This window comes from Pelodiscus sinensis, chromosome 3, assembly GCF_049634645.1.
Source record: "Pelodiscus sinensis isolate JC-2024 chromosome 3, ASM4963464v1, whole genome shotgun sequence".
Lineage (NCBI taxonomy): Eukaryota > Metazoa > Chordata > Testudines > Trionychidae > Pelodiscus > Pelodiscus sinensis.
This window is the reverse complement of record NC_134713.1, coordinates 101,975,323-102,001,333: the sequence shown is the minus strand read 5'-3', so window position 1 is coordinate 102,001,333 and position 26,011 is coordinate 101,975,323. Positions and strand designations below refer to the sequence as shown.

The window sequence follows — 26,011 nt, the reverse complement described above, 5'->3', positions numbered from 1 at the left end:
TAGGGGTATGGATTTTTTTCACACCACTAAGTGTCAAGTATAGGCCAGATTTTGATCTCTCAGGTGGAAGGACCCAGCTGGCATTGCTTCACACTATGAGCTGGGATGGGATGAAGAGGGAGAACCTCAGACCCTTTACTATACTTCCTTAATGATTGAGATACACCTCTGTCAGGGAAGCCACAAGATAGACATGCCAACTGCTTGGATGCCTGGTCCTCAGTGCACTTCATTACATTCACCATGGTGCTTAAAAGAACTAAATATCTTGATGGAATCCTCTTTTAAACATTCAGTCATAAGTGGGGAAGAATTTAACCTCCCCTAAATCAATTATTCTGTAAAAAGGGCACTAGAAAAAAAAATCATATCCCAGAAAAACTTGCAGATTGTATTGTAATCAACAACACACATAATATACTGTGTGACACTTGAAATGCAGATGGTTTTATGGAGCTGCTTTCCTAGGGTCTTCAATAGCCGTTCTGTACACATAAAGCAGTCATTGTGAGTCATGGGTGATCTGCCACCTATCTTCTGCCCTGTGCTGGAAGCCTGAAATCAATGACGTGACATTTGCTTACTACTTATACTGGAACAAGCCCTTCATATTACGTTACTTACATTTTTCCTAATAAAGTTAAACCAAAGGAACAGAAGAACTGAAATAACAACTACTTAGGCATTCATAAAAGGCTTGATATGTTCATCAGCTAACACTGAGTAGAAAATGGAACAAAAAATACCCATAATCCGATACATTCTTCTGTTTTTAAATGTAAGAAGATATTAAATGCTTCACATGAACATGGCATACATATGTTTAAAAAAAACCCAAACAAACACCAAATGGGCTTTGGCCAGGGGTGGGAAAACTAGGATATTTCTTATTAGATTGCCCCACCCTTTACTTAGTGTAGATTTGACTGGATGCTTTCAATCTTAAATTCTTTGCATATATCAGGGGTTCTCAAATTTGTGATATTGCGACCTGCTAAAATGCTAATGAATTTGTGTGACCCTCCCCCCCACCTTCACTGCTCCAAAGGGGAGGGGGGGTGGAGTGGGGAGCCAAAGTTGTTAAGCAAAAGTTGCACCACTTTGTCCAGTTTGGGATTGCACACTAACCGCCAATGCACCCACCCCTCCCCCTGAACCATGCCCCCCAGTCTCGCCATCCCAATGCCTCAGAGCCTCACCCTTGCCTGAGAGCCAGGCCCCTCTAGCATTCCCCCATCCCAGTGCACTCCCCCTGAGGCAGGCATCCTCAGCCTCAGGAGCCCCACTCCAATCAAATCTCCCTCCTCCCCCCCACAGAGCCTGGCACAGAGGAACAATCTTACTTTTAAAGTGGCTGCTTCTGCCACCTGGCCCGGCTGCCTCAGCTCGCAGCTTGTAGGGGAGGCATCACATGGCTAGCTGCCAGTCTCTGCTGGTCACGTGGGCCAGAGCAGCGCACGCTCTGCTCCCACCCAGCCTGGTGCCCCCCCTAGCATGGCGCCCGGCAACAGCCCTCTCATGCCCCCCCCCTTCGCTAGGCTCTGCAGCACTCCTCACTCCCCTACCCCGCCAGACGCAGCAGGGATCCAGGTGAAAACCAGACACCTGGCAACCAAGATGATGAGGAGAGACAAATTTTTGCATTAAAAAAATTGATCCACCTGTGATTCCCCTGTAAGTTGCTCGCGACCCCCCTGGTGGTCATGACCCACAGTTTGAGAAACACTGGCATATATGTTTTGAAAGTTCTCACAGAAACTGCTTGTTTTGTTCAATGCAAAAAGTATTTTTTCAGATTTTTTTTCTACTTTCTAACCCATTCATTTGTTGTTTGTGAATTATAGAATACTTCCTGGTGGTACTTTTCCTACTATTAAATCCTCTCATGCCTAAGACCAGTAGAAATTGACAGCAAGTTTACCAAATTTACTAAAATTTTTGCCCTGCATTTTCCAGATTTTGGGGAAAATCCACTGGATTCATAAAAGAAAATTCATACCAAATTATGTTTGTCTAATTTGAATAATGTGAAATAAAACTGTCATCCAGTCTTGTTTTCAATTTCTTGTCCCCAAAACTCATGAGCCCCTCCTTTCCCCCATCAGACCTTTTCTCTGTCCATGACCCTCTGCCCTTCCAAACCTCTATACTAAGGACAAAAATTATATTGTAGACGTAATACTCAATTTTTGTTAAAACAAACTCTTACGCATTTTCATATATACCGCCCATACTTGGTAAGCATCATAGCTGGATGTTTCTATTAGTATATTTCACAATGGTTATTCACCAAGGGTATGTCTAGACTACAGGGTTTTGTCGACAGAAGTTTTGTCAACAGATACTGTTGACAAAGCTTCTGTCGACAAAGAGTGTCTACACTACATTCAGTTCTGTCGACAAAGCAAGCTGCTTTGTCGACATGGCAGTGTAGACACAAGGACAGTTTACATGCAATAACACCTTCTGTCGACAGAACTCTGTCGACAGAAGGCGTTATGCCTCATAAAATGAGGTTTACCAGCGTCGACAAAACTGCTGAGTTCTGTCGACGTTATGTCGACAGAACTCAGCGGTAGTGTAGACGCAGGTATAGTTTTGTCGACAAAAGTCCACTTTTGTCGACAAAACTCTGTAGTCTAAACACACCCCAAGAGAAACAGTGATAGAAATGTAGCCTTTAGTCTGGGGTAGCTGAAGCAAAATGCAGGACAATGTAGCACTTTAAAGACTAACAAGATGGTTTATTAGATGATGAGCTTTCGTGGGCCAGACCCACTTCCTCAGATCAAATAGTGGAAGAAAATAGTCACAACCATATATACCAAAGGATACAATTAAAAAAATGAACACATATGAAAAGGACAAATCACATTTCAGAACAGGAGGCGGATGCGGGGGGGGGGAGGGAAGGAAGGAAGGTAAGTGTCTGTGAATTGATGATATTAGAGGTGAGGAGAGTGGGATGTTTGTGAGCTAATGGTATTGGAGGTGATAATTGGGGAAGCTATCTTGGTAATGGGTAAGATAGTTTGAGTGTTTGTTCATTCCTTCTCAGAGAGTGTAGAATTTTAACATGAATGACAGTTCAGAGGATTCCCTTTCAAGTGCAGATGTAAAAGGTCTTTGTAGCAGAATGAAGGTGGTTAAGTCATTGAGAGAGTGTCCTTTCTGGTTAAAGCGACCTGTTTTTTCTTTGTGATCTTGTCTGATATCTGTTTTGTGGTCATTATTCCTTTGGCGAAGTGTCTGAGATGTTTGTCCAATGTACATAGCAGACGGACACTTTCGGCACATGTTAGCATAAATTATATTTCTGGATGCGCAGGAATATGTGTTCTTGATCTTATAACTCACTTGGTTAGGTCCAATAATGGTATCAGCAGAATGAATATGTGGACAAAGCTGGCAACGGGGTTTGTTGCAAGGGAAGGTACCAGGGTTGGTATTAGTGTGGTATGTCCTGTGGTGGTTGGTAAGAATCATCTTGAGGTTAGGTGGTTGTCTATAGGAGACTATGGCAGAAACAGACTATAGGAGAAACAGGGCAGTTTACAGTTCTTAAAGCTCCAACATACCTAACAGTTAAAAAAATGAATGTTCTGTAGGAAAGAACTCCTATAAGGAGAACCTCCCTTCGCAGAGAGGGTAGAAATTGTGCTATATTGACTTGCAGTGGCTCTACTTATATTGTTTATATACAACAAGCCTAGGAAATCTGATCATTTGTTTAGCTGAATTCTACAATATAAACAGGCTTGGCAGAATTATTTTTTTTTAATCATTTTGATGGATTTCCTTTTTTTTTCAATTTTTATTTAAATGTCTACAGTTGTGGGAAGTTGGGGCAGAATTATTTAATAACAATAGATGTTAAGATTCAAGAAGTTAAAGCTTGGTAACTGTTAAGCAAATTGTCAACACTAAATGTCAAAATATATCAAGTAAATCTCTTTAAAACAAACTAACAACTTCTGGAGTATTTTTTGTCGGTCTATTAATTTTATATTTGGTAGTAATATTTTGTCACTTTGTGAAACTGATGTTTACCAACATTTACTGATAAATATCTAATCCTAATAGAATATAAATATTTCTTACCAAGAATCTCTTGGATTATTTTTTTTCCAGAAGATGCACCTGGGTTTTTTTGGTTCTCTCTGGAATTCCAGCACAGGGCTCCACAGCAGGCCCTTTAAAAGACCAAAACTGTATCTCAATATTTTTTACATTAAATGAATTATTGCAAAATACACACATACATATAGCTTTGCCTAGGTTATACCTCCAATAATCATTAATTTAACTTTTTTTTTAAATCCCCTTTAAAAAATGTATTGCTACATATAACTGAGTAATTGATTGCCCAATGGATGTGAACAGGTTTGTTAAGTGGAATGGTATTTAAAGTGAACAGCTTTAGAAAAGTGGTGTTGGTTGCTAGCAAGAGTCTGATAAGAGGTGGAACCATGAAAGAAACTTACCATGCTCAACAATGGACTAGATAACAAATAGCACCTGGTTTCCAACTTCCCATCATGCTCCTAAAAATACTGAATGCCAAATTCAGTGTATTTGGTGTGTTTAAGGGTTTGTATGGGAAGATTGCCATAGCCTTCATGTTGTTATTACTAATTTATTGTCTCATGCACCTCTATGCTTCAGATAAATTACTGTCAAAATCAAATAAAAAGAAAACCCAGTGTACAAGAATGAACAAGGTATAAAGTCTACTGTGACAACAGACTAAAAACTGGGGTATCCCTTGTGGCCAAAAGATTACACACCACACAGATTACATGCCACCTGACAGAGCATGATAATATGGTGTCAGATATCAGTAATACTTGGCACTTCATAGCACCTTTCATTGAAGGATCTCAAAAGGCACAAGGATAATGGGTGCCTTCTTATATTTAGAGAAATGCTCCTCTTTAAACATGCATTATAAAAGATCTCAGACTGAATTATAAGGAAAAGATTCCAGCTTTTTTAGGCCAATAATGTGCAATTGCAATTTATGTAAGAAATGAACAGCAGATATGTAAGTACAGCTGATCTGTTGGAGTTATAGTGACACCAAGTGGCAAGGGAAACTAATCTAATTTCTACTCCATTCCTTCAATAAGACCCACTATAACTAACAGACCCTCTATTACTAAGCTGTATTTTTATTTCACATTAATATTAAACCTACATCATGAGAAGATAGTTTGACCCAACATATTTCAAATTGCTGCCATTTACAAAATAACTATTATAGTATATAGAGAATAATAATGATGCAATACCCTTCTCATTATTCTTCTCCTTCTCTTGCTTCTAGTCACAACCTGGTTCTTTGAGAGCATAAAAAAGATCTTGCAGCCTTACTGAATTCTTCATATACCAAAATCCTTCAGTGCCATTAGTCTTACCTCCCAATAACAGCACTGAAATGCTAAAAACCAAGTCTTTTCCTCAGGGGCTACCACTGAAACTCCCTGCCCTGCTAGGTGGCCTTGGGCAAAACACTTAGCTTCTCTACTTCTGTTTTCTGACCTTGCACCTCCCAGGATTATTGTGAGGATTCCATTAGTTTTTGTGCAGCACTCTGAAGATGTGACCAGCTAATTATTAATAGTTCTTTGTGCCTGTCCTTTGGGGAGAGAGGGAGAGAATAGCTCCTCCTGCTCATGACTGAATTAAGCTGAAATTTAAATGTGTTCATTTATCAACTTCTACAAGTACAAATAAGACCTCCCCATCCTAGTGTACAAGCAAACCATATTTTCTTTGCCAGCCTGTGACACACTCATGTGATCCAATTACAAACATTGTTCTATTTTGCCCAGACGGCTGCAGTGTGTTAAAAAAGCTATACAGATACATTTTGTACAGCCACACCTATCAAGCTGCCCAACTGACTGTTGTAGTGCATTCTAGGAAAAGTCTCAGTCACTATTCCATAGTGCCTCAGCAGGCGTTACAATGCCTGAATGATTGCTACACAGAATGTCACCAAACTGCACAGGAGCCAATGCATTTTGGCATGTGCTTTCACAGACAGGGTCTGATCCTATAAATTCCAGTACATCCTCAAAATCCATTGAATTCAATGAAAGTTGAAAGTGCCTCATGAGCTGCTCAGCACCTTGCATATCAGGCCCTGACTGCACAGAAGGTGATGACTGGTTACAAAAGACTGTAACTAGTCTATGCTGCTGGCAGGAGGTAATTTGTTAATTTTCAGGATTACTAAAATAATGGTAACCATCTAGTCCAGGGACACAAACCACTATTAGAGACAGCCAGGTCACTGACTGAGTACAAAACTGGTTAAAATGGGTAGTTTGAGCAGTACAGGTTAAACCTCTCTAGTCTAGCAGTCTTGGGACCTGTCCAGCACCAAAGCAGACAATTTGCCAGACCACGAGAAGTCAATATTGTCTAGCAGCATTAGCAACACTTCCACAGCTTACTGGGCTCTTAGAAGACATTTAGGGGTAAATTAGAGCTAAACAATAGCACAGAACACTGAAAGCTAGTACCGGTGACTGCAAACAAACTTTATGGGACTGCAGAAAACTTGGCGACACTCATGATAAGTGGACATCAGGCTAACTAAAATCATGCCGGACCAGATAGTGCTGGACCAGAACGGTTCAACCTGTAGCTCTTCCTGATGCCCAGTTGCAGAGAAATAATGGCCTTGAGTGCAAGTATTTTTCAGTGTTCACTCAGCAAACTGACCAACTGCTTACCTATACTGGTGGCTTCTTGGGCTCTGTTCTGCAGCAGTGATTCCACAGCACTTGTTAAGGTTGGTTCTCTCCTTTTAGTCATTTGTTGCTTGCCCTAGTGAGAGAACACACAGCACAGTTTCATGACAAAATTAACCAGGACTCAACTCCAACAGAGATTTCATTGAAGTGTTGAGAGCAGTCTATTTTCTTAATTCCCTCAGAGATGGTAGCAAGTGGCCAAGGCAGAGGGAAAGGCCAGCAGAAACTGGCTTCTTCCCCAAAGCATTGTTCTCTCATGCAATCTAAGACAGCCAAGCCACTCTAAGGAGCAGTCCTTCACTGACACATGAAGATTTCCCCTCCTCAGGCTATTTCTAGACTACAGAGTTTTGTCAGAAAAACGGCCATTTTTCCGACAAAACTTGAGTTACGTCCACACTGCAAGCACGTTCTTTTGATGATAAATCGAAAGAACAGAGGACTTTTTGCGCAATTGGTAATCCTCATTCTACGAGGAAGAAGCTTTTTGCGGGGAAGACGGAGTTTTTTCAGAAGAAGAGGGAAGAGGAAAAAGCACAGGTGCCCAGGTGGCCATCCTGTCCATAGCAAATCACTGCTTACATGCGAGATAGAGTCCAGACAGTCTGGACACTATCTTTTGAAAAAGCGCTTTTTCGATCACTTTTGCAGTGTGGATGCGCTCTTCTGAAAAAAAACTTCTTGCGCAAGAAGCCTATAGTCTAGATGTAGCCTCGGTGACACCTTTTGAGACAACCAGTCCTCTAATAACTCCATTAGAGGCCCATCATCTGAACTGTAGAGTTTTTAAGCTTTTTGGTGGTACATAAAGGGTTTCATTTTAGTTTTTTTCCTTCATTTTAGAATTTATCTTTCTTGATATCAAAATCTGATCCTCCTCTAAATTCAAATACTTAAAGGAAAATTAACTGGTGAGCATAACAACAAGATTTGACTTTGAGTCTGTATCTAGTAAACAGCAATCAGTCACTTATTTACCCGTTTCTATTAAGAAACAGTTTATGTTTTAATAACATCTTTCAGTAGAAGTTATATAAACATTTAAATAAACAAACAACAACACAGAAGATTAACCCCACTTCAGTGGCTACCAAAGGACTGTAGCCTTTAGTATGTCCCCTAGCATAGTATAGCATACTCTGTATCCATCACTGAAGCTTTATTAGTTTCCAACACTCTGCATTAGAGAAGAAGCTATTTTCTTCTTCGGGTTTGCCACCATACTTTTCTATAACTTCTTGGAGATAGAGGGACATTTGCTTGAAGCACCTTCTGTTGTATTTAATTAAAAAAAAAAAACACAAAAAATGCATGTTCCGCTGTAGTTTAAGGCTACATATGAATGTGGAGCTTCCCCCCTACACCACAACCCCTTATCTGGTGAGTCTTTCTGCAAGACAACACAAGGCAAACGTGTTACTTACTGGGGCCTGTTTCGTTCCTTTCTGGCCTGGTGCAAATACACGTCGTGTAGATTGTTCTTTGCAAAAACTGATGTGCCTCTCCGCTGCAGCTTCATTAAATCTTCTCAAGCAGTAAGGACACTGAATATAATCTGATAACAGCAAAGGAATAGATCTGATTGAATCAATAGTTCTTAAGGTACTGAGGGTATGTCTACACTACTCTCCTAGTTCGAACTAGGAGGGTAATGTATGCATACCGCACTTGCTAATGAAGCCCGGGATTTGAATTTCCCGGGCTTCATTAGCATAAGCGGGGAGCCGCCATTTTTAAATCCCCGCTGCTTCGAACCCCGTGCAGCGCGGCTACACGGGGCTCGAACTAGGTAGTTTGGACTAGGGTGCCTATTCTGAACTACTGGTACACCTCGTTTCACGAGGAGTAATGGTAGTTCGGAATAGGAACCTAGTCCGAACTATCTAGTTCGAGCCCCGTGTAGCCGCGCTGCACGGGGTTCGAAGCAGCGGGGATTTAAAAATGGCGGCTCCCCGCTTATGCTAATGAAGCCCGGGAAATTCAAATCCCGGGCTTCATTAGCAAGTGCAGTATGCATACATTACCCTCCTAGTTCGAACTAGGAGGGTAGTGTAGACATACCCTGAGAGAAAACGGACTACCTCTTTGGGACTCAGGATACCAGAGTTCAATTCCCAGTTTTGCCTGTCCTGCTAGGTGACTATGGGCAAGTCATTTCCCCCCTCTCATTGTGCCTCAGTTTCCCCATTAATGCTAAGCAGTGCCCTTTGCAAAATTCTATACACCTCGGCCACTGTGTTAATTTGATCTGTTTGTTGTAGAGATGAAGACTGGCAAAGCAGTTGGCAAAGCATTGAAATCCTTGTTGATGCACAGAGCTTGGTCTAAAGCCCACTGAAATGGGAGTTGCTCTCCCTTTTGACACTGCACTACAAATCTTTCTTCTGCATTCACTGAATACAACTGGAGTTCCACATATTGAATTAATATAAAATGGGCAAGAAAGTGCAACATGGAGGATGGGAGAGTAGATTTCTTCACATAAAAGTGGGGGATTATATTATGCTCAGCTTTTTAAAAAAACTAAATGGAGTAAACAATTCTAGAAAAACAACAACAACAACAAATGGCAATGTGATTAACCAAAAGGATTACTTTGCTATATACTGAAGTGTCAACCAATTTACCTGGTACTGAAGTTAGCTGTAAGTGCCAGAATTGCCTCCAGAGCCTTTTTAAAAAAAATCAGCATTACATTTGCTATCCTCCAGGCATCTGGTACCAAGGTACATGAGTTAGTACAGTTTAAGTTAAAGGGAAAGATAAACAAAAGTAGGTCTGCAACAATGATCACTGATTGCAAAAGGAAAACTTAAGGGAATTAGTTAGGGAAGTGACTAGCACTGAAGAACTCAGAGGTGAATGTTGAGGAACCTTGGAAACATTTTAAGTCAAAGTTGCACAACCTATGTGAAGCCTGCAATACTAGATGATGGGGGAGGGGAGGGGAGAGAGGGGAGGGAGAACCTCATGGGGAAGAGCTGGTAAGACCTGAACAAGCATCTCAAACAAGTTATTTAAACTTTATATCTATAATTCATATAGACAGATGTGTGATGCTCATCTGAGGAAGTGGGTTTTGTCCATGAAAGTGCATAATTTTATATAAATAAAAGAGAGGGAGGGGGGAAGAGAGAGAGAGAGAATATCATTAACATGGCTACCCCTCAGAGGCACGCTGCATCTTGGAAGTCAGAAAATGTAGGGATAAAGTGAAAAACCAAACTGAGTTGGATCTGACAAGGAAATTAAAACCTATAATGAAAGATTATTTAGCCATATAACTAAAAAGAAAACAAGGAAAGAACAAGTAGGACTACGAAGCATTGAGGATGAGCTGGCAGTTATACAATTTTAGGTAGAGCCCAACACCTAAACAAACACTTTGCCTCAAGATTATATAATGAGGACCGAGGGAAGAATGGGCAAGGTAGCCATTGATAACAAGGATACAAAAGCAGAAGTTACCATATCCAAAGTGAAAGGAAATCTCAAAACAGCACACTGAGACCGAATTGGGGGCACCAGCTAACCTATCTCCTAGAACTGGAAGGGACCTTGAAAGGTCATGGAGTCCAGTCCCCTGCCTTCACAGCAGGACCAAGTACCATTCCTGACAAATTTTTGCCCCAAATTCCTAAATGGCCTCCGCAAGGCCATTCCCCACTCTGGCACTTCACTATTCCCCACTCTGGCACTTCAAGTGTGGGCCTGCAAGAGCCTTTATAATTCCCTGCCACTAAAGGCATCTGCTTAAAAAAACTCCCCAAGCTCATAGATTCCCTGACCTTGGGTGGTGCACAGGTGACATCCAAACACCCCTTGACAGCCCAGGAAAACACACTTGGGAATTTCTTTCTGTGGGGTAACCCTAAGCTCTTTAGCCCTTCTTCAGGAGAAAGCTTGAGAGCAAACTGTAATTTCTTAATAACTAACCTTCAGTCTCAGACATGTGCACACAGAACCTCCTGCCTTCTAGGACACAGGAATCAGATCATAGTCTTAAAAAGTTGGTTTTATTAATAAAACAATGAGGATATAATTGGAGAGCAACTAAAAAAAATAACACAAAGATAATTGCTTCCCTGGGATTCAGTTTCAGTTATAGTGTACGGAGGGAGAGGGGCACATGCGCTCAGCACAGAGGAGTTTTATCATACCCCAAAATAAAGAAAATAACCTGATCACATCTAATTAAACATTCCCTGTTCTACTCGCATCTGATGTTCTAAGGTTCAGTCCTTTCTAGATATGGATACTGCTGAAAATTCCATGCCCGGTTCCCTAGGCTTACTTCATTTCTTCCCCCAGCTCTTGCTCTGAACTCACACAAAAGACTGAAGCATCTCATTTAAATCTCTCAATCTTTTCCTATTGGCTCTCCTGGCTCCCTGCCAACACTACCTGGATATCCACTGTTTTGAGTTTAACCCTTCACAGATCCTTTCATCTGAGATCTACTTGATGCTTCATGAAGAGGAAATTTAAGTCATAAGACTGAGATTTCCAGTCATACCTGGATCACCCCGAGTATAGACATTGGATTATAACCAATGGATTAATCCTAAAATAACTCATTTCAGCTACAAAGCTTACCCTCTTACTATGAATCTGATCTCAGAACTGGATCCGTGTCTGTGTGTATACTGATCTTTATCCAACACCAACACCAACACCCCCACACACACACACACACACACACTTCTTTTTTAATAAATTTCAGTTTAAGAGTAAGTGTGTATTTGGGTAAGCTCTGAAACATGCATTAACCTAGGTGATGTGTCTGATCCTTTGGGATTGGTAGAATTTTCTTATATGATGAATAAGGTTTTCAGTAATCCTCATATTTGACTTGGCTGTCTGAGTGGAAGCCTCAGGCTGGATTGCTTTAAGGGAACTGAGTTGTTGACTTCTGCGTAACCAGTAAGGTACTATACAAGAAGTTTTGTGCTGGCTTGGTAAATCTAAGCATTGGAATATCCACTAGCTTTAAGGACTGTCTGCCCCATTTTTTGAGGTTTGTCCTGACTGAGTAATCTGAGAGTAGCTCCCCTGGAACATTAGTCACATATATTTAAGAAATGGAGAAAATGTGATTTGGGAAGTTACAAGACCATTTGATCTGAATTGTATACCAAGTCTTAGAACAAATTAAAAGAACAATAAAGGCAATAAAATACAACATGGTATTACAAAAGGTATTCCAACCTCTAGGTTGAGAAGAGGGTGGGCAAGAGGCTGCCAGCGGGCTAGATCCAGCCCACCAAGTCACCAGATTCGGAATCCTTACACTTTAAAAAGCCAGCTGTTCTCCATTCTGGATAGCTGGGGTGGGAGGAGGGAGACTTCTCATGTGTTCCCACTCCCCAGCGAAATCTCTTAGCTCCCATTGGCCAATCGCTCCATTTCTGGCCAATAGGAGCTGAACATTTTTGCCGGGAGCAGGGGCAGTGTAAGAAGCCTTCTCCCTCCCTTCTGTCATGCCCAGAGCGGAGCCACGTGGAGCAGCCTGTAGCAGACAGTCTGCCTCAGATTTCTGCTGGTAAGTGCTTTCAAGCCAAAGCCTGCCTCTAGCACCCCAGCTCCTCCCTTCTCCAAACCTCTGCCCCCTCTTACACCCATACCCCCTTCCAGATCTGGCACCCCAATTTCCTGCCCCAGATTTACAATCCCCTCCTAACCTAGGTCACATCCCAAATCCTGCATCCCAGTCCCCTGCCCTAGGTTGCAACCGCCTCCTTCACCCAAACTCCGTCCCAGACTCGATTCTCCCTCCTGCATCCCAATCCCTTATCCCAAGCTCCCTTTTGCACCCAACCTCCATCCCACATCCAGGAATTTTTCCATTAATATCCTGGAAGAGTGATGCCCTTGACTACTTTCCAAAATCCTGGAGTGGACCCCTGCCAAAAATTATTGCCCACCCCTGTTCTAGACAAAGGAAATACAGCAGATGGGAATTAATGTAATACTTGAAAGGTGGAAAGAGACTGGTTAGAGGAGAGACTACAATGAGTCATACAGAAAGGTGAACTGTCAGGCTAAGGAGAGGTCACTAATGGAGTTCCTCAAGGACCAGTCTTGGGACCAATCTTATTATTTAACATTTTCATTAGTGACTGGCCCAAAATGTAGCAATGTGCTAATAAAACTGATGGATGACACACTGACTGGGAGATATTGCCAATATACAGGAGGACTAGAATATCATACAAGGAAACCTGGATGACCCTGAAAACTGGAGTAATAGAAATGGAATGACATTTAATAGTGCAACAAATAAGGTAGGGATTAACAAGAGTTTTTCTACTAGCTGAAAATTTACCAGTTGGAAGCAACAGAAGAGGAAACTGGGTGTTTTGGTCCATCACAGACGACTAAAAGCTGCCAATGTGAAGTGGTCATGAAAAACAACGAAAGAAATCCTATGATGCATTAAGTAAGATATTTTTAGTAGAGACAGAAAAGTATTACCACTGTACAAGGCACTGGTAAGAGCTCATCTGGAATAGTTATGCACAATTCTTGTCTCTCTTGCTTATGAAAGATAAATTAAAACAGGTCTGCCCCTAACCTTTGCTCCCAGCCCTGTCTGGGTCCCCCCCTCCCAGAGACTTGGCCCTGCTCTAGGCCACAATGAAGAGATGTAGAGGTTTGGAGGAAGGTAGAGGGCGGAGCAGGAGAAGAGCCTGGGCTTACAGTGGATAGAGAGATTGTCCCAGGCCCCACACCCTCCAGGGATAGCCCTCCCAAGGGCTATGGGTGGCCTGGGGAGGTTTTACATGGGGGTTTGGTCACATGCCCAGCGGTCCTTGTGTCCTCCTGCAATTTTCTCTGTCTACCTTACAAGAGGAGATTTAAGGAGTTGCTTTATTTAGTTTAAATAAATGAAGGCTTACAGGAAACATAATTCCTCTCTCTAAGTACATCAGATGGGTAAACACCAAAGAGGGTAAGTACTTGAGACCCAATGTGGGTACAGGAACAAATGGATATCAACAAATTAAGGCTTGAAATTAGATGAAAGTTTTTACCATCAGAGAAGCAAAGTCCTGGAAAAGCCTTCCAAATGGAGTAGTAGGGAGAAATTATCTAACTTGTTTAATGATTGAGCAGATAAGTTTATGGAGGGACAGTAGGATGAGTTTTCCTAAAATGGCATATGGCCCATCTATGCCTGGCATTAGCAAATATCTCCAGCCAGAGATGGGACACTAGATGGAGACGGCCTCGGAGTTGCTAAAATAATTATTTCCCAGCCTTCTGGCTGGTGGGTCCTACCCAGATGCTTAGACTCTAAGGGTATGTCTACACTAGCCCCCTATTGTGAACTAGGGAGGCTAATGCAGGCATTCGAAGTTGCAAATGAAGCCCGGGATTTAAATATCCCGGGCTTTATTTGCATCTTCCCGTCCAGGCGCCATTTTTAAATCCCCTTAGCCCGGAATAACTGCCCGCGGCTACACGCGGCAGTCAAATGTTAACTTGAACTAACTCCTTAGTTCAAGTTAACTGTTACCTCGGATGTAACAGTTAACTCAAACTAAAGACTTAGTTTGAGTTAACATTTGACTGCCGCGTGTAGCCGCGGGCAGTTATTCCAGACTAAGGGGATTTAAAAATGGCGCCTGGACGGGAAGATGCAAATAAAGCCCGGGATATTTAAATCCCGGGCTTCATTTGCAACTTTGAATGCCTGCATTAGCCTCCCTAGTTTGAGCTAAGGGGCTAGGGTAGACATACCCTAAGTGATCAACATATTTAAGGTCAGAAAGGAATCCCCTCCTGCCACTGACAGACAGATTGGAGAAGACTGTGGTGGGTTTTTGCCTTCCTTTGCAGCATGAGTCATGGGTCACTTACTGGTTAGGATTTGAGGACCTCAATGACTCAAGCCAGGGTTTATGGGCTTGTTTCAGGAGTGGGTGAAGTTCTGTGGCCTGGTGATGTGCAGGCAGACTAGATGATCATGATGGCCCTTTCTGGCCCTAAAGTCTATGAGAAGCAAGAGGCTCAGCTTTCAAATGTGCTGAGCGTCCACACACTCCCGCACTGATTTCTGAAAATCTAAAGGGTAAAATTCATCCCGGTGCCGAGGGTCAGTTTGAAGCCTATGCCTGACTTACAGTTTATTCCACGTATAAGGGGTGATTTTCACCCTTTATTAGTCAGTGGCAGAGTCAGGACTACAACCCAAGCATCCCAACTCACACCTCAGAATTCCTGCTACTAAACTGATGAGTTACTACCATTAAAGTTGAAAGATCCAATTATTTTTCTTCCTCTACAGTCTATCTATGTTGCTGCACCTCTCCCTGATATTACTACTCGCTAAATTTAGAAACTGCCTTGAGCTGCTCCTAGGGCAGCCACTAATTCATGCTCAGCTCCACCACTACATTTTAAAAACAACCAGGAATGTTGGGCATTAATGTTCATCTCAGATTGCACAGAATGGAGTAAAGCTGAAGCTCACCTGTGAAGAACAGGAGCTCATGGTTTTACCAAATATAAGAAAGCACAAAATCATCAGCAGGTGAAATTGAACAAACCTGGATTGATGCTTGGAGGTGGAGGAGGAGGAAGGGGACGGCCCTCTTTCATGGCTTTTGTGACTTGCTTGGCTGACTGAATAGCATTAATGAAGTCCTCATGCAGCTGTCTCCAGTTAGATTTCTTTTCTGGTTTATTCTGTAAAGGAAACATAGGGCAACAAACTCTACATACCTCTCTTACAGTAATAAAGACTGTCTGAGAGGTCTTTTCTAAATTGAATTTCCAGGAGGAAGAAGAAATATTAAAAAAAAAAAACAGAACAAAGCTTAGTAAGACTCAGGAAAATGGATTTGACCTATATCCCTACCCCATCCTCACAAATTAAGCAATGCTCCAAGGGACCAATAAAAGAATAATGCTGCATAACAAGACATTTTGGTCACAGAGGATTATAGATTATACTAGTTTATAGACTAACATGGCTACTCCTCTGAGAGTAGCTGAAATATGACAGTTAGTATGACAACCCCTTCTCAGCTCTTCCCTTTTGAGCTCTTCTTGAATATTTTTGCCTCTTCCCCCATCGAACCATCAGTCAAAGTCTGAAGTTGGATTCTCCACAGCCTGCTGTTGTTACTAGATCATCATCATCAGCAAACAACTATAATGGTATCTGTGAGACAAGTGGGCTACGTTTACACTGGCCCCTTTTCCGGAAGGGGCATGTAAATTTCATGAGTCGTAGTAGGGAAATGCGCGGGGGATTTAAATATCCCCCGCGGCATTTAAATAAAAATGTCCGCCGCTTTTTTCCGGCTTTTAAAAAAGCCGGAAAAGAGCGTCTACACTGGCCCCGATCCTCCGGAAAAAGTGCCCTTTTCCGGAGGATCTTATTCCTTTAAAGTAGGAATAAGATCCTCCGGAAAAGGGCACTTTTTCCAGAGGATCGGGGCCAGTGTAGACGCTCTTTTCCGGCTTTTTTAAAAGCCGGAAAAAAGCGGCGGACATTTTTATTTAGATGCCGCGGGGGATATTTAAATCCCCCGCGCATTTCCCTACTACGACTCATGAAATTTACATGCCCCTTCCGGAAAAGGGGCCAGTGTAGACGAGCCCGTGCTGTGTGTGTGAGCATGTGCATGTATATTCACACACCTTCCCTCCATTTCTGCTCCAAGTGGAGCTGCCTTCCTTCTTAAACCCGATGGCTACCACAGCAATACAGATAATCTTCCTTGAATAAAGGAAGGAACATTTGCTCATGTTTGTATTTAATAACAGTGAAACTCTGCAGCTTTGTCTTTAGGATTTACAGGCCATTCCTGCATCAGATCATTGTCCTGCCATCACCTCCTCTCACTGACCTAACTAGACAGGAAGCTGGCAGAAGCTTGTATGTTATTCATATGGTTGTTTGGTTGTTTTAAGGAAGACCTCTATAAGAACTGAGGCCTCAGTGTATTCCTAAGGGTTTCACTGTACACCGGGACAGCTCTTGTACCATGAAGAAGCCTCAATTAGAGGCAACAAGCCACTTATGAGTACACATAAAGTACAAAGGCTAGGGCTGGGGCCAAGGGAAGTCAAGAACTGAGGCAGACCCATAGTCAAGTTAACAGCATTTCCCAAGATAGAATGCCACCGAAAGTGAAGAACCCTAAGCTCATTCATCGCTGGAGTAAACAACGTTCATTGACCAAAGCTATTAGAACGAAGGCAACACGCCTGCTACCCTTTCAACAATACCTTTGGTGGTAGCTGTTTCTTCACTGAGGGAATTTCAGTTCCCTGCAGTCTCTGTTTCAAAGAATTGAAAGGCCTGCGCTTCTTGTTGAAGACTTTCCTGCATATTGTCTCATGCTTTAACTAGGATGAAAAGAAAAACAAAATCTTATGGTAAAGACCTTGCATTCTGCTCATCATGGGTGGTGGGTAGGTACTATAGGCAGGGGAAGGCAAACTGCCTAACAGGGCCCTGCACATGCCCCACCAGAGTCCAACAGGTTCCCTTTCCCAGACTGCTGTTGCAGAACCACAGAGGTTAGGGCAGGCAGGCTGGGGGCTATGTTGTCTGTTCCCGTGGTGCTGGGGCCACTCAGCACTAGGGCTTGGCTGTAGGGTGGGGAGGCCTTGTTGGTTAGGGGTCTGGTTGGCTGGCATAGCCTGAGGAGGCTGGGGCGACAACTCCTGGTTCTCCTCTTTGGCACTCTGGGGCCATGCCTCCCATCAGCTGTTTGTAGCAGGCTAGGGCAGTGCTATCCCAGTCTCTGGGTGCTACCCCTGGAGCAGATGCCAGCAGCAGCCACCAGGGGGAAGGCTTGCAAGCCATGGGGTCACTCATCCTTGCTGCTTCTGTCAGAGTTATAATTATTTCTGTCATACTCCGGAATATTGCTAGATGAGAGACTGTTGCACAAATAATCTACACTGCAGGGCATTACTGTGAATACTGATCAGGTCAGTCTCTTTCACATAATCAAAGTTCCTTTCAACATCTATGTTTAACTCACTGGCATTTACTGCTCCTTCCCACACCCCCAATCTGATACTTCATTATATGCATTTACAAAAAAAAAAAATAGCCTTTGTTTTATTACCAGAACATCTTGTGCAAAATGTCTTCCACAGGTTTCACAAGCTAGCAAATCTTGACTTGTGGCAGCTGTATAAAATCCAACATATCAAACTATTAGTAACACAGAATTTCTTAAACTCTCTCTCAATGGTAACAGCAAGCCATATGATTTCTGGAACTGATCATTTTGCTGTAAGAAAGGGCCTTTTATATAGTTACTGGTGGATTTAATTTTTCCCCCTTTTGTGAATTTTTCACCTCAGAGGTGGGGTAAATTCCTGATCCTACAGGCCTCCCATTTCCTGTTGTCTTACGAAGCAGAGGAGTCCGCTTTTCCATATGATAGCTACTTTCAGATATTTTACAATTTAATGTAGGCAATGTTACAGGTTACCATTCAACTGAATACTTAAGTGGCACATTTAGTTACTAAGATGACAAATGCCTAGGTGGATAAAATTCAAACTTTGGCTCTAAGCCAACTGATCATCTTTTATAGACACTTGTTCTTAATGTCTTACTCTTCTATTGAAGGCCGTATCTTTAGTACATCAGGCCCTCTGACACCTTATCCTTCCAGCTGTTGACTTCTTCCCCAGTTCTGCTCCATTCCCACTGTCCCATGGAAGGACAGGTTCATAAGGCCCCCTTCCTCCTGCCCACTTGCCAGCTCTGTTTTACCTCTTCACTGTTATTGACCTATTACTTTTCCTATATTTGTCCCCTGCCTGAGAAAGAGTGGTGGGCAGTTTGCATTGTGACTTTTGGGAGATGGTGTGGGAAGTCATGTTTTAAAGCACCAATTGGAAAAGGTCTTGACGAGAAAACTATCTTTATTAAACTCGTAGCTGCAACACGCCCTAATCCTTTCTGGTAACTGTGGAAGACTGGGAATGCTATAAACCCTCCACATCTCCCCTTCTTTTATAATAAAGTATTCAGAATGATAAGATAAAGCATACACCCACACACCCCACAATTCAAAATAATCTAATGATTTAAAACTACTTACATTGCTATGGCTCCTTATAAATTACATTTACATAGTCCTCAGCAGTATTCTAAAGTTCAAGTCACTAGGGCTACGTTTACACTGGCCCCTTTTCCGGAAGGGGCATGTTAATTTCACAGGTCGTAATAGGGAAATCCGCGGGGGATTTAAATATCCCCCGTGGCATTTAAATAAAAATGTCCACCGCTTTTTTCCGGCTTTTAGAAAAGCCGGAAAAGAGCGTCTACACTGGCCCCGATCCTCCGGAAAAAAAGCCCTTTTCCGGAGGATCTTATTCCTACTTTGAAGTTGTTACTTTGTTGTTACTTTGAAGTAGGAATAAGATCCTCCGGAAAAGGGCTTTTTTTCCCCGGAGGATCGGGGCCAGTGTAGACGCTCTTTTCCGGCTTTTCTAAAAGCCGGAAAAAAGCGGCGGACATTTTTATTTAGATGCCGCGGGGGATATTTAAATCCCCCGCGGATTTCCCTATTACGACCTGTGAAATTAACATGCCCCTTTCAGAAAAGGGGCCAATGTAGGATCTGAAAGGGGCCCTTGAAGGATCTGATCAGTCTTCCAGGCCATATCCTTATTAGTTATTTCTGTATTGGGTTTGTGCAAGGAGTTCCCTGTGGAGGTGGATTGAATCCTGGCAAAGTACCTGCAGGCTCCAACTCCTCTTTGTCATCAGGAAATATTGAAGATGAACCTGATTCCTACAGAAAAAGTACTTGTGGAGGTAGCATGTAGGAATTTCTACCAAGTTCTGAACAGTTCCCCAAATGTCTGGGAGTTTTTAAGCCAAACTATGTTCCCTCATTTTAGTACAATAGTACTTTTTTGTTGTTTGGGCTGAACATTCAAGTTTTGTTGTTACCAAACTTATTTTGGCATAGCATTTGTAAATTCCTTCAGGCTGGACCACTTGGATTTAAGCTGAATCAGGTAAAGGATAGTGGAACTGGTATATGCGATTCAGCTCCCCCCCGCCTTCCAACCCACCCTCCCTGTTCCTCTTTAGGGACCCCTCTCAAGCAGCTCCTAGTCCAAGAGGTACTCTCTCACCTACAGTTGGGAACAGTGGAAGAGGTCCTCCCTCCCAACCCCAGTCCAGAGGCAGGGGGTTTTACTCCCATTATTTTCTAATCCCCAAGAGAAAAAAAAGAGAGGCCTCTGGCCTATTTTAGACCTCCACAACTTGAACAGATTTATAAAGAGGCTGTTTCAGGATATTATCCCTAGCCTCTATCATACCTTCTTTGGGTCCGGTAGACTGGTATCTAATCCTCAATTTGAAAGACACTAATTTCCATATTACCATAATTCTCACTGGCATTTTCTTCATTTTGGAGTGGGACAGACGCATTATCCATTCTTGGTCCTCCCCTTTGGTTTGTCTGCTGCCCCTTGAGTGTTCACAAAAACGTATGGCTGTTGTAGCAGCCTATTTACAGTGGAGAGGTGTCCAAGTGTATCCCTGCTTGGACAACTGGCTCATCAGGACAGTCTGCAAGCTCAAGTAGAAAATTATGTGCACTTGGTGCAGTCAATCTTTCACAGGCTAGGCCTCATCCTGAACTTGGCAAAAGTGAACTCTAATTCCATGTCAAAAGATAAGAGATTATAAGGGCTCAGTTGGACTCCATACAGGCCAGAGCCTCTCTTCCTCAAGCACAATTCCTAACAATAAGGCTACGTCTATATTGCATGCTTCTTGCACAAGACCTGTTTTTAGATCTAGACTGCAGGGGTTTTTTTCGGAAAAAAACTGCTTATTTTCCACTATTTTTTTCCCCCAGAAGAGGCTTTTCTGAAATTTGGCCCATATACATGTGGCCAAACTTAAGAAAAAACTCCTCTGTCAGAACATCCCTTACTCCTCTCACCGAGAGGAATACAGGGATGCTGAAAGAACACACCTGCTTTTTTTGGAAACTTTTCAGAAAAAACAGATTCCCTGGACATGGCAGAGTTTTTCCGGGATACCAAAGGTATCTCAGAAAAAGTCTGCAGTCTAGACATAACCAGAGACTCGCTTCCTGGATCACAGCCTGTAATATGGCCAGGACAAGATTGCAGATCCTCTGCTGACTGCCCACTCACTCCACACGGGCGCAAGCATCCTCTGCTGCGTTCTTGGTGCATGTACCTATCCAAGACACTTGTAGGGTGGCCACTTGGTCTTCCATTCATATGTCCATTTTCCATTATGCTATTCAGTTGCACACTAGGGACAATGCTGGATTCGGAAGAGCAGTGTTTCAGTTAGCAGCTCAGTAATCTCCAACTCCACCAGAAAACCGCTTGGGAGTCACCTGCTTGGAATGGATATGAGCAACACATCTTGAAGAACAACAGTTTACCCTCCTTTCATAACTGTTGCTCTTCAAGATGTGTTGTTTATGTCCATTCCAATTCCCAGCTACCTTCCCTCTATTGGAATCTTGCGACAGCAAGGAACTGAGTGAGGGGATGGTCAGCAGTGGACTGTATAAAGCACCATAACAGCCATTCCCTTGGGCTCCTCAGCCAACCAACAGGTACTGTACTGTTAAGGGGAAAAACCTGACCACCTTGCATGCACATACCAGCCTGAAATGGACATGAGCAAAACATCTGGAAGAACAGTTAGTTACAAAAGGTAACTTTTTTCCCCTTGTTTTTTGTTTCATCTTGCTTAAATGTACCCTAAAAACTCACTCACCCAGCAAAACAATATTGTTTAGGACAATCTGGGTATAGGCACTGTTTGCTAAACACACTAGAAACATTTTTTAGCACACATCTACAGTTGTTTCCATGCTGTACCATCACTCAATACTATTAATGACCAGCACGTTACCAGTTTTCATGACACCTTAATATGACATTTAAGATACAAATTACGACATCAGCGAATCCTGGCAACGAATGTATCGCATGGTGTGCCCTCTACCACTCGGCATTAAGGGGCTCTCTCAGACACAGGTCATCCAATGGTTTCTGTGTTAAAATTGAAATCAAGCAGACATGTGAATAACTCAGTGCATACAAGACCAAGGATTGCGAGAGCTTCCTTTCCCAGTTGAGCATGACACTGCTCAGTTTCTGCAAGTCCTCTTGATATAAATGCAACAAGTCTCATCTCTCTTGGCTGCTTTTGTGTGAGCACTACTCCTAACCCATATGAAGACACTTGACACAATATTCAATAAACTATCCACCAGTGACAGTAGAAGAGGCAGAGATGACAGTATTTCTTTTACACAATTAAATGCATTTTGTTGTGCAGTCCACCAGCTCACATATTTAATAAGTCTCTTAAAAGGTTTTGTTAGAGGAGCTAAAATTGGTAAGAATTTCAAAAAATGATCTGTCATGCCCAGGCATCTTCTTACAGTAGACACATCTTTGAGATGAAGTAAGGAAATGCCTCCAGCTAAATTTCATTTTCTAAGTATTTGCTCTATAAACTTCATCTGCTTCTTTCCAAATTCACATTTCTCATTTACAGTGAGCTTCTCGGAAATCTCTCAACATTACATGTAGCAAAATGCAGGACAATGTAGCACTTTAAAGACTAACAAGATGGTTTATTAGATGATGAGCTTTCGTGGGCCAGACCCACTTCCTCAGATGGGTCTGGCCCACGAAAGCTCATCATCTAATAAACCATCTTGTTAGTCTTTAAAGTGCTACATTGTCCTGCATTTTGCTTCAGACTAACACGGCTACATCTCTATCACTATTCAACATTACATGTAGTCACTCACATCATTTATTTTTATCTCCATCATATACCAACACATCGTCTGCATCACAAATGATACCAGAGAAACCTGATGCAATCTGGGACAGTCTCTTTTTTAAAAGTTTTGGTGTTGAAGATATGCCAAATGGAAAATTATTCAACAATACCTAAATGGGAAGAAGAGTATAGTTATATAGATTCTTTAGCAAGGGGGGCATAGGTTGGGATACCAGCTAACTTTGAGACTTGTGTGTTTGGCTAAATACAGGAATACCTTTCTCTACATATGCTTTTAAAGTTTTATAAGATCCACATGGATTGAGATTTTTGGCTGTGGGTTTTAGTAAACAGTCATCTCCGCATACCAGTCACAAAGGGGTTATTGCTCAGACAAAAGACTTAATTCTTCTATTCTCCACTTCTTCTCTGACTTCCCCTATGCCTGGAGCATGGTAAAGAACAATGTCATTCTGCAATTATATCATAATGGGAGAGTGGAAATGCAATACAATACAGATAGAGTATGTCACTATAGAGATTACAGATCACCAGGAAACAGAAGCTGGCTGTCCATTTTGAGGTTCTGCTTTATTACAATCCTTTTCATTCATAACCCACAAAAAATAATTAGGCTCTTTAATGCTGCAGTGACCCTGCCAACTTGAAGATGACTGCCTATAATTGTAAAGCAGTAAGACATTTTGTGACTTACAAATGTGATAAATTAAAAAAGGTATGGCACATTTAATGCATCTGCTAAATATTTTTCAATAAAGATTGTTTTGTACAGGTTGAACCTCTAATCCAGCACTCTGTGGTCTGACAATTTTAGTTATCCAGGTGTCCAATTATCATGCATGCAGACAAGTTTCTTGCTGTCCCATCAAGTTTGTTTACAACTGTAGGGTAAACTGAGGCAGCCCTAAATGTGCTAGTAGGCCTCTAAACAGCATGACTCTATCCTGGGATTAGGCCTGGGAACACCACAGTCAGGATAAGAGCTGCACACAGTAAATGACCCTGGGCACCATAGCAACCACATTCTAAAACACTCGGACAGAACCCCAGTTGGTAACGTAACACATTTTGCTTAAGATAACATTCATAAAATGTGCTTAACTGTCTTGCTTCACTCCTAGATAATGAGCCTGAAAACCAAGCACTGCACCAACTCAAGGCCATACCCGCCTGCTATAGAAACATCATCTATGCAGACTAAAATATTACTGTTTTGCTGACATGTTTTGGCATTTGAACAGTAACTACCTGTATATTAATTAATGAGTTGTTACTTTGCAATGGGCGGAGATATTATGTAATCTTTAGTAGTTCTATTGGCTTATGTGCTCATTTTGTCTTGCTACTAGACCTATCAAATCATTTTTCCTCCATCCACCTGCTGACTATATAACCTATTGTATTGTTTTAATTAACCAGTGTTCACCAGGGTAACCCCTGCGTGTCACTATCAGCTGGTGTATAATAAATCCTCCGCTTGTTTTCACCTGCATCCAGAGTGTCCTGGATTATTTCCACCAGCCACCAGTCCTGACTCTCAGTGTTCTGTGCTGTTATTTAGCTCTAAATTTACTGCTAAGTGTCTTCTAAGAGCCCAGTAGGCAGTGGAAGTGTTGGTAATGCTGCTAGACAATATTGACCTCCCATGGTTCTGCAAATTCTCTAGTTTGACCCCAGTGAGGTCTCCAGTGAGTGCTGGACTAGAAAGGTTCAACTTAGGGTTGATAAATAGCAGATAAATAATGCTCACTTGTGAAGGTTAGTTTTGTATTAAGGGGGCAGCAATTTAGTATTTACTTATATAGCTAGAAGTGATCCAGACTAAGCAACATAAGAAGTTTCATGATGAAACTGGAGGGTGTGTGTGTATATATATGTGTGTGTGTATATATATATATATATATATATATAAGGTGTATCCACTAATATCCTGTACCATAATCTCTATAAATTATAAGTTTGCATATATTTAGCCACAAGTCACCACTATTTAAATGTATGCTGTACCAAAGAAAATATAGAAAATATGAGCATTTTGGGAAGCCACAAATGTTTGGTCAGTTCCATGTACACAAGTAGAAATTAATCATAAAACTTCACATTACAGATGTAAAAGTGTGATCGTGTACACTTGGGGTCAGCAACCTATCAGAAGTGGCATGCCAAGATTTAACTTGCCCCCTCCCATCCTGACCCTGCATCCTCCTTCACTCCCCCTTCCTATGCCTCCAGTGCACACACTGGCAGAGCAGAAACACTGGGACTCGCAGTTCCCTGGGAGCAATGCTAGGGTGAGGACAGATTGGGGGGGAGGGGAGGAGGCAGAGTCTCACTTCCATGCCGGGCCCATCCCTTTACCCAGGGCTAGCTCCTCATCTGCAGGCTGTAGCAGGTATAGCCTGGGGCTGCCTAGTGCTGTCCCCAGCCCCTGACCAGACACAGTGGGGAACTGTGGTCTTCCCATCCTCAAGGAGCAGCTACAGCTTGGCCTGGGCTCTGAAGCCCCAGAGGCAGCAGCAGGGTGACCAGCCATGCTACCCTGATCTGCAGAGCAACCCCAACCCCCGCCCCCTCCCTGAGCAGGAGACAGGGCCTGTAGCACAGGGGTGGGAGTGTTAACCCTTTAGCTCCTGGGAGCTGTACACCCCAGGGATGTGGAGCCCAGCACAGGGTCGTGCCACCCAGCCCCTATACCATACCATGCATGCCACACACACAAAAAAAAAAATCTTTCATGCCATTTATGACAGGCATGCTTTATGTTGCTGACCCCGCTGTACAGTTACACACAGCCCACCTCCCCCACGCTGCTGCCTCTGTAGCCACGGCAGCAGCGTTGGGGGCAGACAGGAGCAGCCTCTGGCCCCACACACTGCAGCAGCGCTGGGAGGTGAGGAGCGCTCCATAGGAGATGGTATATGCAGGAAGCCATCTTAAAAGCTGGCTCTTCACATGCATCGGCTCCCGGAGAGGAGCCTTGCCCCACATGTAAACTTGTAATGGCGTATTTTTTTCAGCAGTTACACACTTACCTAAATAAACACACTTTAATATCCCTATTACACATTCCATGTTCCTGAAAGTGACTCTGTGTCATCATAAGATTTGGTGACATGAGAGAAGACAGCGGTGTATATTAGTACCTACCCCTAATTTATCAAGGTATCAAATTTCTGAAGAAAGCACACTAAGTGCTCTGTAAGAGGCACTTAGAAGAACTAGTCACTGTATACTTGAAAGTCCGGGATCCAAAAGTACACCAGAGCTAAGGAGTGGGGGTAGAGGGAACATGAAAGAGAGTACATGAGAAATTCCTAGGTAGCCCAAACACATTTTTATAGCAAATTACAAACTTAATTACACAAAATGAAAAATATGGCCAATCCCCTTCAAAAACCTGCTATTCATGTACAATATCAGAGTCCAATTAATCCAG

At 42.5% G+C, this 26,011-nt stretch overlaps 1 protein-coding gene across 2 annotated transcripts in view; it reads right to left on the bottom strand.

The window, feature by feature from the left end:
- Window positions 1-370: 370 nt before the first annotated feature.
- The window catches only part of ZC2HC1B (zinc finger C2HC-type containing 1B), a 28,551-nt gene continuing 2,910 nt past the window's right edge, over window positions 371-26,011 (bottom strand). Inside the window, exons 2-9 of one of the 2 annotated variants that reach the window (XM_075924344.1) lie at window positions 20,082-20,233; window positions 17,858-17,922; window positions 17,007-17,126; window positions 15,317-15,455; window positions 8,189-8,319; window positions 6,744-6,837; window positions 4,102-4,193; window positions 371-555 (exon numbers count right to left, since the gene is read on the bottom strand). In XM_075924344.1, the coding sequence (XP_075780459.1) occupies window positions 4,117-4,193; window positions 6,744-6,837; window positions 8,189-8,319; window positions 15,317-15,455; window positions 17,007-17,126; window positions 17,858-17,922; window positions 20,082-20,193 (738 nt within the window). In that variant the 5' untranslated portion in view covers window positions 20,194-20,233 and the 3' untranslated portion in view covers window positions 371-555; window positions 4,102-4,116. The remainder of the gene's footprint in view (window positions 556-4,101; window positions 4,194-6,743; window positions 6,838-8,188; window positions 8,320-15,316; window positions 15,456-17,006; window positions 17,127-17,857; window positions 17,923-20,081; window positions 20,234-26,011) is intronic. The other variant, XM_025179598.2, reaches the window with a different exon arrangement.